We start from the raw sequence: 11,246 nt of genomic DNA, 5'->3' as shown, positions 1-11,246 counted from the left end.
CTTGGTCCGTGTTGTCATAGCGACAGCGACCCGCCAGCTGTGTATACATGCGTACATGAGTCAGTGTGCGTGTTGTCATAGCAACAGTGACCCACCAGCTGGAAGTGTGTCACTCCCACGGTACACTTGCTGTTCATCTCCTTCTGGTGTTTGTTCTGAACCAGACACTCCATCACATCCCCTGTATCCACCTGGTTATCAGATACATCCTGGAGGGAGGAGAGAGAGAGGAGAGAGATGTGTTTGATCTATCTGAACCAGACACTCCATCACATCCCCTGTATCCACCTGGTTATCAGATACATCCTGGAGGGAGGAGAGAGAGAGGAGAGAGATGTGTTTGATCTGAACCAGACACTCCATCACATCCCCTGTATCCACCTGGTTATCAGATACATCCTGGAGGGAGGAGAGAGAGAGGAGAGAGATGTGTTTGATCTATCTGAACCAGACACTCCATCACATCCCCTGTATCCACCTGGTTATCAGATACATCCTGGAGAGAGAGAGAGAGAGAGGAGAGAGATGTGTTTGTTCTGAACCAGACACTCCATCACATCCCCTGTATCCACCTGGTTATCAGATACATCCTGGAGGGAGGAGAGAGAGAGATGTGTTTGATCTGAACCAGACACTCCATCACATCCCCTGTATCCACCTGGTTATAAGATACATCCTGGAGGGAGGAGAGAGAGAGAGGAGAGAGATGTGTTTGATCTGAACCAGACACTCCATCACATCCCCTGTATCCACCTGGTTATCAGATACATCCTGGAGGGAGGAGAGAGAGAGGAGAGAGATGTGTTTGATCTGAACCAGACACTCCATCACATCCCCTGTATCCACCTGGTTATCAGATACATCCTGGAGGGAGGAGAGAGAGAGGAGAGAGATGTGTTTGTTCTGAACCAGACACTCCATCACATCCCCTGTATCCACCTGGTTATCAGATACATCCTGGAGGGAGGAGAGAGAGAGGAGAGAGATGTGTTTGATCTGAACCAGACACTCCATCACATCCCCTGTATCCACCTGGTTATCAGATACATCCTGGAGGGAGGAGAGAGAGAGATGTGTTTGATCTGAACCAGACACTCCATCACATCCCCTGTATCCACCTGGTTATCAGATACATCCTGGAGGGAGAGAGGAGAGAGATGTGTTTGATCTGAACCAGACACTCCATCACATCCCCTGTATCCACCTGGTTATCAGATACATCCTGGAGGGAGAGAGGAGAGAGATGTGTTTGATCTGAACCAGACACTCCATCACATCCCCTGTATCCACCTGGTTATCAGATACATCCTGGAGGGAGAGAGGAGAGAGATGTGTTTGATCTGAACCAGACACTCCATCACATCCCCTGTATCCACCTGGTTATCAGATACATCCTGGAGGGAGAGAGGAGAGAGATGTGTTTGATCTGAACCAGACACTCCATCACATCCCCTGTATCCACCTGGTTATCAGATACATCCTGGAGGGAGGAGAGAGAGAGATGTGTTTGTTCTGAACCAGACACGCCATCACATCCCCTGTTGGGATAACTTTTTTTATTTTTTTAGACTTGCCAAAAGAGGACAAGCTGTTCTGAGGTCAGGCAGAGTGAGAGAGCTGAGTCCTGAAGCTGTTCTGAGGTCAGGCAGAGTGAGAGAGCTGAGTCCTGAAGCTGTTCTGAGGTCTGGCAGAGTGAGAGAGCTGAGTTCTGAAGCTGTTCTGAGGTCAGGCAGAGTGAGAGAGCTGAGTCCTGAAGCTGTTCTGAGGTCAGGCAGAGTGAGAGAGCTGAGTCCTGAAGCTGTTCTGAGGTCAGGCAGAGTGAGAGAGCTGAGTCCTGAAGCTGTTCTGAGGTCAGGCAGAGTGAGAGAGCTGAGTCCTGAAGCTGTTCTGAGGTCAGGCAGAGTGAGAGAGCTGAGTCCTGAAGCTGTTCTGAGGTCAGGCAGAGTGAGAGAGCTGAGTCCTGAAGCTGTTCTGAGGTCTGGCAGAGTGAGAGAGCTGAGGTCAGGCAGAGTGAGAGAGCTGAGTCCTGAAGCTGTTCTGAGGTCAGGCAGAGTGAGAGAGCTGAGTTCTGAAGCTGTTTTGAGGTCAGGCAGAGTGAGAGAGCTGAGTCCTGAAGCTGTTCTGAGGTCAGGCAGAGTGAGAGAGCTGAGTTCTGAAGCTGTTCTGAGGTCAGGCAGAGTGAGAGAGCTGAGTCCTGAAGCTGTTCTGAGGTCAGGCAGAGTGAGAGAGCTGAGTTCTGAAGCTGTTTTGAGGTCAGGCAGAGTGAGAGAGCTGAGTCCTGAAGCTGTTCTGAGGTCAGGCAGAGTGAGAGAGCTGAGTCCTGAAGCTGTTCTGAGGTCTGGCAGAGTGAGAGAGCTGAGTCCTGAAGCTGTTCTGAGGTCAGGCAGAGTGAGAGAGCTGAGTCCTGAAGCTGTTCTGAGGTCAGGCAGAGTGAGAGAGCTGAGTCCTGAAGCTGTTCTGAGGTCAGGCAGAGTGAGAGAGCTGAGTTCTGAAGCTGTTTTGAGGTCTGGCAGAGTGAGAGAGCTGAGTTCTGAAGCTGTTTTGAGGTCTGGCAGAGTGAGAGAGCTGAGTTCTGAAGCTGTTTTGAGGTCAGGCAGAGTGAGAGAGCTGAGTTCTGAAGCTGTTTTGAGGTCAGGCAGAGTGAGAGAGCTGAGTTCTGAAGCTGTTTTGAGGTCAGGCAGAGTGAGAGAGCTGAGTTCTGAAGCTGTTTGTTGGAACTTACATGGCAGTGAGACTGGATGACAGGCTGACAGGCCCGGATCAGCAGGGCCTCAATATGAATGTCCTGTCACAGCAGAGAGACCATGTCAGCCAGAGACATTACTACACAGAGACATCACACATACAGAATGTTTGGCACCCTTGATAAAGATGAGATTGGATCAAATAAATAACACAAATACTGACCATTAGGAAAGAATTCCAATCACTTGACTTTTTCCACAGTTTGCTACTTTACAACCTTATTCTAAAATGGATTAAAAAATATAAATACTGCCTCAATCTACACACAATACCCCATAATGACAAAGCAAACAGGTTAAGACATTTTAGCAAATTTATTACAAATAAAAAATCTGAAGAATGACATTCACATTTGTATTCAGATCCTTTACTCTGTGCTTTGTTGAAGCACCTTTGGCAGCAATTATAGTCTCAAGTCTTATTGGGTATGTGTTAAGGGATTTTTTATCAATAATGACTAATTGTGTCTACATTTCAATCAGGACTGACTAATCAGAATACTATTATGTTACTGTATATGTATGAATTTTCTTTTTAATCCTAGTACTGAATATAATGTGTGTAAATATAATCAAGAGTTAGAACAATGACTGACTGTACCTTGGTGGAAATGAATGAACTTATCGTCAGACTGGCTAGAATGCTGATCTACACAGGCTGACCTTGGCTCTGTTCATATATTATCTCAATAGGGGGAGACGATGTGGGAAAGCTTGAGAACTATACAGCAGAGATGAGACGGGGTAGTACTAAAACTAATGACGTCATCTTCAGTTTATGTGGTAAACTGTATCATGTTCAGTTTCTCTCGAGAATAAACGCTGCCGATTGATTTTGAGACTGGTCTCTGTCCATTTTATGCAAATAAGAGTCAAATTCTTAGGAATTGACAGAGTGTTTCATTTTAATTGGGTATTAAAACATGTAGGAATTTAATTCCTGTAACAATTGGTCCTTCGAACCAGGATCTAAAATACCCATCTCTGTCATCTGAAGGTCGTACGCCGAAAATCACGAACGGGTCTGGTCCCGTTATGTAAGACCTGGCCTCTGAATTGAGGTTAAAGAACAGGCCGGTGTACACCCCAGACCAACAGGGATGGGGACTAGATCCAACAAACAGCTTTTCCCAGTCGGCGACAAGGTCAGTGGCCTTTATTCTCAATTCTGGGGGGAATGATTTAAGTTATCTTTGATTTAATGTTCTAAAATGTTCAGAATTGATCAAGAATAGGAGCTTTGCTATTCCAAACAGATCCAATGGGTTGTGTATGACCGATATACACTGGGTTATTTATAACCCTGGCAGGTGCACACCATAAATAAACCAGCTTAATAGTTCCGGGTGCCTTGGAGGCCAGAGGGGTTATTAAGACGGGACAGGCAGTCCAAATGAGGAGAGAGGGAAGACAAAATCTAGAGGAATGGGATAAAAGCCAAATCTATAGACAAGAGGTTCCAGGAGAGAGGGAAGCCTAATATAGCGAAGTGAGACAAGATATTGGTGTCCTTTAAAAGTCCTATGAGGCAACATGAAATAGGAGGTGAACTAGGGATTTGCGACCCTCTGGGTAATAGCTTATAGCTGCAAGGGTGAGACATGGTATCTGATCAACGCTATAGACAACGTTTCCACAAAGGAGAAAACAAAGGAGAGAACTAGGTAATGGTAAACACATACATACATAGAACATAGAAATACATACACATAGATAGTGATGAATACCACAGCAACTAGGAGCGGCAAGGATTTAGTAAACATGGGTAGTAAATCCTCCAAGGAGGTCCAGGAATGGACGGGAGATTACCGTTATATGGAGCAGATAGACAGAAGGAATATTGATTTCTGTTTAAAATGGGGAAAAGGTTTTGATGGACATCTAGATGTTGAAAAGTTAGAATTTCTTATAAAACAGATGCATAAGGAATGTGGCAAGGATGTGCAGAAGCAGAATAAACAAGGGTTGTACACAGCCAGGGTCTGGCTTTCGGAAGCCAGGAAAAGAGTGGAAGGGGATAGAAGAAAGAAAGACGTGAAGAGCCTCTCTGCCCTCCGCTCCCACAGCGGGAAAAAGTGGCCAATTGGGTGGGGATCAAAACCTATATCCTTCTCTAGTGGACCAGGCTTACAGAGACAATCCCGACGATGAGGTGGTGATGGCTCAGAGGAGAGTGCAATTGCCGCTCCGTGCTGAGCCTCCCCCAGTTTATGATCCGGGACTGGATGGTGTGAGTCAGGAGGAACAGAGAGGCACGGAGAGAGAGCAGGAACTGATTCGGGCAGTATTGAGGAAGGTGCAGATGGAAAGGACATTGGTAGAGACTCAGACGGTGAAGGAGGAAGATGGGTCGGGGAGGGAAAAATATCAGACACCGTCACCGAATCAGAACCACTCAGGACTACTCAGAATAACCTCCGATACAGGAGAGAAAAATAGACCACGGCCTTGGAGAGATTTCCAGTACTATAGCAGGGAAGAAGACAGTGCAGAGAGAGAAGAGTGAGACAAGTGAATCAAAATGTTTAAAGATAAAGGGTTCTTTAATATGTCTAGTATGGAACACGAATGTAAAGGGGTGGTGTAACCTTTGACCTGCTTTCATGGCTCTCCCAGTTGGTCTGATCAGCCACAGGGCGGAGTCATTTGAATAATGAATTTGTGGTCATGGGAGATACTGGATTTTTAAAGTAAATGTATTATAATGGAGTATATAGTACTGCAACAGGAACAGAAATCATATGGATCATCGATAATACATGGGGGAAGATGGTCCTTGGAGGTTTGGACAGGACACCGTATTAAGCCAATAGGACAGGAAATTACATGATAGAAATTCTTAGGAATTGACAAGAGTGTTTAATTTTAATTGGGTATTAAAACATGTAGGAATTTAATTCCTGTAACAGTATGACTCTACAAGCTTGGCACACCTGTATTTGGGAAGTTTCTCCCATTCTAACTCCTACTATATAATATAGTACTAATATAGTACTAATATAACTCATACTATATAAAATAGTACTAATATAACTCCTACTATATAATATAGTACTAATATAGTACTAATATAACTCCTACTATATAATATAGTACTAATATAGTACTAATATAACTCCTACTATATAATATAGTACTAATATAACTCATACTATATAAAATAGTACTTATATAACTCCTACTATATAATATAGTACTAATATAGTACTAATATAACTCCTACTATATAATATAGTACTAATATAACTCATACTATATAAAATAGTACTTATATAACTCCTACTATATAATATAGTACTAATATAGTACTAATATAACTCATACTATATAAAATAGTACTAATATAACTCCTACTATATAATATAGTACTAATATAGTACTAATATAACTCCTACTATATAATATAGTACTAATATAACTCATACTATATAACAACTACTAATATAACTCATACTATATAAAATAGTAATAATATAGTGCTAATATAACATAGTAATAATATAACTAATTTATATAGTAACAATATAGTAATAATATAGCACTTATATAACTCAAACTATATAATAATAATATAGTACTAATATAGCTCATACTATATAATATAGTACTAATATAACTCATACTATATAATATAGTAATAATATAACTCATACTATATAATATAGCACTAATATAACTCATACTATATAATATAGCACTAATATAACTCATACTATATAATATAGTAATAATATAGTACTAATATAACTCATACTATATAATAAAGTACTAATATAACTCATACTATATAATATAGCACTCATACTATATAATATAGCACTAATATAACTCATACTATATAATATAGTAATCATATAGTACTAATATAACTCATACTATATAATATAGTAGCAATATAACTCATACTATATAATATAGTAATAATATAGTACTTATATAACTCATACTATATAATATAGTACTAATATAAATCATACTACATAATATAGTAATAATATAGTACTAATATAACTCATACTATATAATATAGTAATAATATAACTCATACTATATAATATAGCACTAATATAACTCATACTATATAATATAGTAATAATATAGTAGCAATATAACTCATACTATATAATATAGTACTAATATAACTCATACTATATAATATAGTAATAATATAACTCATACTACATAATATAGTAATAATATAACTCATACTATATAATATAGTAATAATATAACTCATACTATATAATATAGTAATAATATAACTCATACTATATAATATAGCACTAATATAACTCATACTATATAATATAGCACTAATATAACTCATACTATATAATATAGTAATAATATAGTAGCAATATAACTCATACTATATAATATAGTAATAATATAGCACTAATATAACTCATACTATATAATATAGTACTAATATAACTCATACTATACAATATAGCACTCATATAACTCAAACTATATAATATAGCACTAATATAACTCATACTATATAATATAGTAATAATATAGTACTAATATAACTCATACTATATAATATAGTAGCAATATAACTCATACTATATAATATAGCACTAATATAACTCATACTATATAATATAGCACTAATATAACTCATACTATATAATATAGTAATAATATAGTAGCAATATAACTCATACTATATAATATAGTAATAATATAGTAGCAATATAACTCATACTATATAATATAGCACTAATATAACTCATACTATATAATATAGCACTAATATAACTCATACTATATAATATAACACTAATATAACTCATACTATATAATATAGCACTAATATAACTCATACTATATAATATAGTAATAATATAGTAGCAATATAACTCATACTATATAATATAGTAATAATATAGTACTAATATAACTCATACTATATAATATAGTAATAATATAGTACTAATATAACTCATACTATATAATATAGTACTAATATAACTCATACTATATAATATAGCACTAACATAACTCATACTATATAATATATCACTAATATAACTAATACTATATACTATCGCAGTAACATAACTCATACTATATAATAACTACTAATATAACTCATACTATATAATATAACTCATACTATATAATAACTAATACTATATAATATAACTCATACTATATAATATAACTAATACTATATAATAACTACTAATATACCAAATGAGTTAAATGTAAATGTAAATATAACTCATACTATATAATATAACTCATACTATATAATAACTACTAATATAACTCATACTATATAATATATAATATAACTCATACTATATAATATAACTCATACTATATAATATAACTCATACTATATAATAACTACTAATATAACTCATACTATATAATATAACTCATACTATATAATAACTACTAATATAACTGATACTATATAATATAACTCATACTATATAATAACTACTAATATAACTCATACTATATAATATAACTCATACTATATAATATAACTCATACTATATAATATAACTCATACTATATAATAACTACTAATATAACTCATACTATATAATATAACTCATACTATATAATAACTACTAATATAACTGATACTATATAATATAACTCATACTATATAATAACTACTAATATAACTCATACTATATAATATAACTCATACTATATAATATAACTCATACTATATAATATAACTCATACTATATAATAACTACTAATATAACTCATACTATATAATATAACTCATACTATATAATAACTACTAATATAACTCATACTATATAATATAACTCATACTATATAATAACTACTAATATAAAACTCATACTATATAATAACTACTAATATAACTCATACTATATAATAACTACTAATATAACTCATACTATATAATATAACTCATACTATATAATATAACTCATACTATATAATATAACTCATACTATATAATAACTACTAATATAACTCATACTATATAATATAACTCATACTATATAATAACTACTAATATAACTCATACTATATAATATAACTCATACTATATAACTCATACTATATAATAACTACTAATATAACTCATACTATATAATATAACTCATACTATATAATAACTACTAATATAACTCATACTATATAATATAACTCATACTATATAATATAACTCATACTATATAATATAACTCATACTATATAATAACTACTAATATAACTCATACTATATAATATAACTCATACTATATAATAACTACTAATATAACTCATACTATATAATATAACTCATACTATATAATATAACTCATACTATATAATATAACTCATACTATATAATATAACTCATACTATATAATATAACTCATACTATATAATATAACTCATACTATATAACTCATACTATATAATAACTACTAATATAACTCATACTATATAATATAACTCATACTATATAATAACTACTAATATAACTCATACTATATAATATAACTCATACTATATAATAACTACTAATATAACTCATACTATATAATATAACTCATACTATATAATAACTACTAATATAACTCATACTATAACTCATACTATATAATATAACTCATACTATATAATATAACTCATACTATATAATATAACTCATACTATATAATAACTACTAATATAACTCATACTATATAATATAACTCATACTATATAATAACTACTAATATAACTCATACTATATAATATAACTCATACTATATAATAACTGCTAATATAACTCATACTATATAATATAAGTCATACTATATAATATAACTCATACTATATAATATAACTCATACAATATAATATAACTCATACTATATAATATAACTCATACTATATAATATAACTAATACTATATAATAACTACTAATATAACTCATACTATATAAGATAACTCATACTATATAATAACTACTAATATAAATCATACTATATAATATAACTCATACTATATAATATAACTCATACTATATAATATAACTCATACTATATAATAACTACTAATATAAAACTCATACTATATAATAACTACTAATATAACTCATACTATATAATATAACTCATACTATATAATATAACTCATACTATATAATATAACTCATACTATATAATATAACTCATACTATATAATATAACTCATACTATATAATATAACTCATACTATATAACTCATACTATATAATATAACTCATACTATATAATAACTACTAATATAACTCATACTATATAATATAACTCATACTATATAATAACTACTAATATAACTCATACTATAACTCATACTATATAATATAACTCATACTATATAATATAACTCATACTATATAATATAACTCATACTATATAATAACTACTAATATAACTCATACTATATAATATAACTCATACTATATAATAACTACTAATATAACTCATACTATATAATATAACTCATACTATATAATAACTGCTAATATAACTCATACTATATAATATAAGTCATACTATATAATATAACTCATACTATATAATATAACTCATACTATATAATATAACTCATACTATATAATATAACTCAAACTATATAATATAACTCATACTATATAATAACTACTAATATAACTCATACTATATAATAACTACTAATATAACTCATACTATATAATATAACTCATACTATATAATAACTACTAATATAACTCATACTATATAATAACTACTAATATAACTCATACTATATAATATAACTCATACTATATAATAACTACTAATATAACTACTAATATAACTCATACTATAACTCATACTATATAATATAACTCATACTATATAATAACTACTAATATAACTCATACTATATAATATAACTCATACTATATAATATAAAACTCATACTATATAATATAACTCATACTATATAATATAACTCATACTATATAATATAACTCATACTATATAATATAACTCATACAATATAATATAACTCATACAATATAATATAACTCATACTATATAATATAACTCATACTATATAATATAACTCATACTATATAACTCATACAATATAATATAACTCATACTATATAATATAACTCATACTATATAATAACTACTAATATAACTCATACTATATAATAACTACTAATATAACTCATACTATATAATATAACTCATACTATATAATAACTACTAATATAACTACTAATATAACTCATACTATATAATATAACTCATACTATATAATATAAAACTCATACTATATAATATAACTCATACTATATAATATAACTCATACTATATAATATAACTCATACAATATAATATAACTCATACAATATAATATAACTCATACTATATAATATAACTCATACTATATAATATAACTAATACTATATAATAACTACTAATATAACTCATACTATATAAGATAACTCATACTATATAATAACTACTAATATAAATCATACTATATAATATAAATCATACTAT

At 31.6% G+C, this 11,246-nt stretch overlaps 1 protein-coding gene across 1 annotated transcript in view; it reads right to left on the bottom strand.

Annotated features, from left to right (window-relative positions):
- LOC135552306 (Golgi apparatus protein 1-like) overlaps nt 1-11,246 on the bottom strand; it is a 77,187-nt gene that overhangs the window by 49,179 nt on the left and 16,762 nt on the right. Inside the window, exons 7-8 of the mRNA XM_064983856.1 lie at nt 2,723-2,785; nt 96-209 (exon numbers count right to left, since the gene is read on the bottom strand). Coding sequence (XP_064839928.1) covers nt 96-209; nt 2,723-2,785 — 177 coding nt within the window. The remainder of the gene's footprint in view (nt 1-95; nt 210-2,722; nt 2,786-11,246) is intronic.

The sequence above is a fragment of the Oncorhynchus masou genome, chromosome 2 (assembly GCF_036934945.1).
Source record: "Oncorhynchus masou masou isolate Uvic2021 chromosome 2, UVic_Omas_1.1, whole genome shotgun sequence".
NCBI lineage: Eukaryota > Metazoa > Chordata > Actinopteri > Salmoniformes > Salmonidae > Oncorhynchus > Oncorhynchus masou.
Note: the sequence above shows the minus strand (reverse complement) of the source record. Positions and strands in the feature narration are given on the sequence as shown.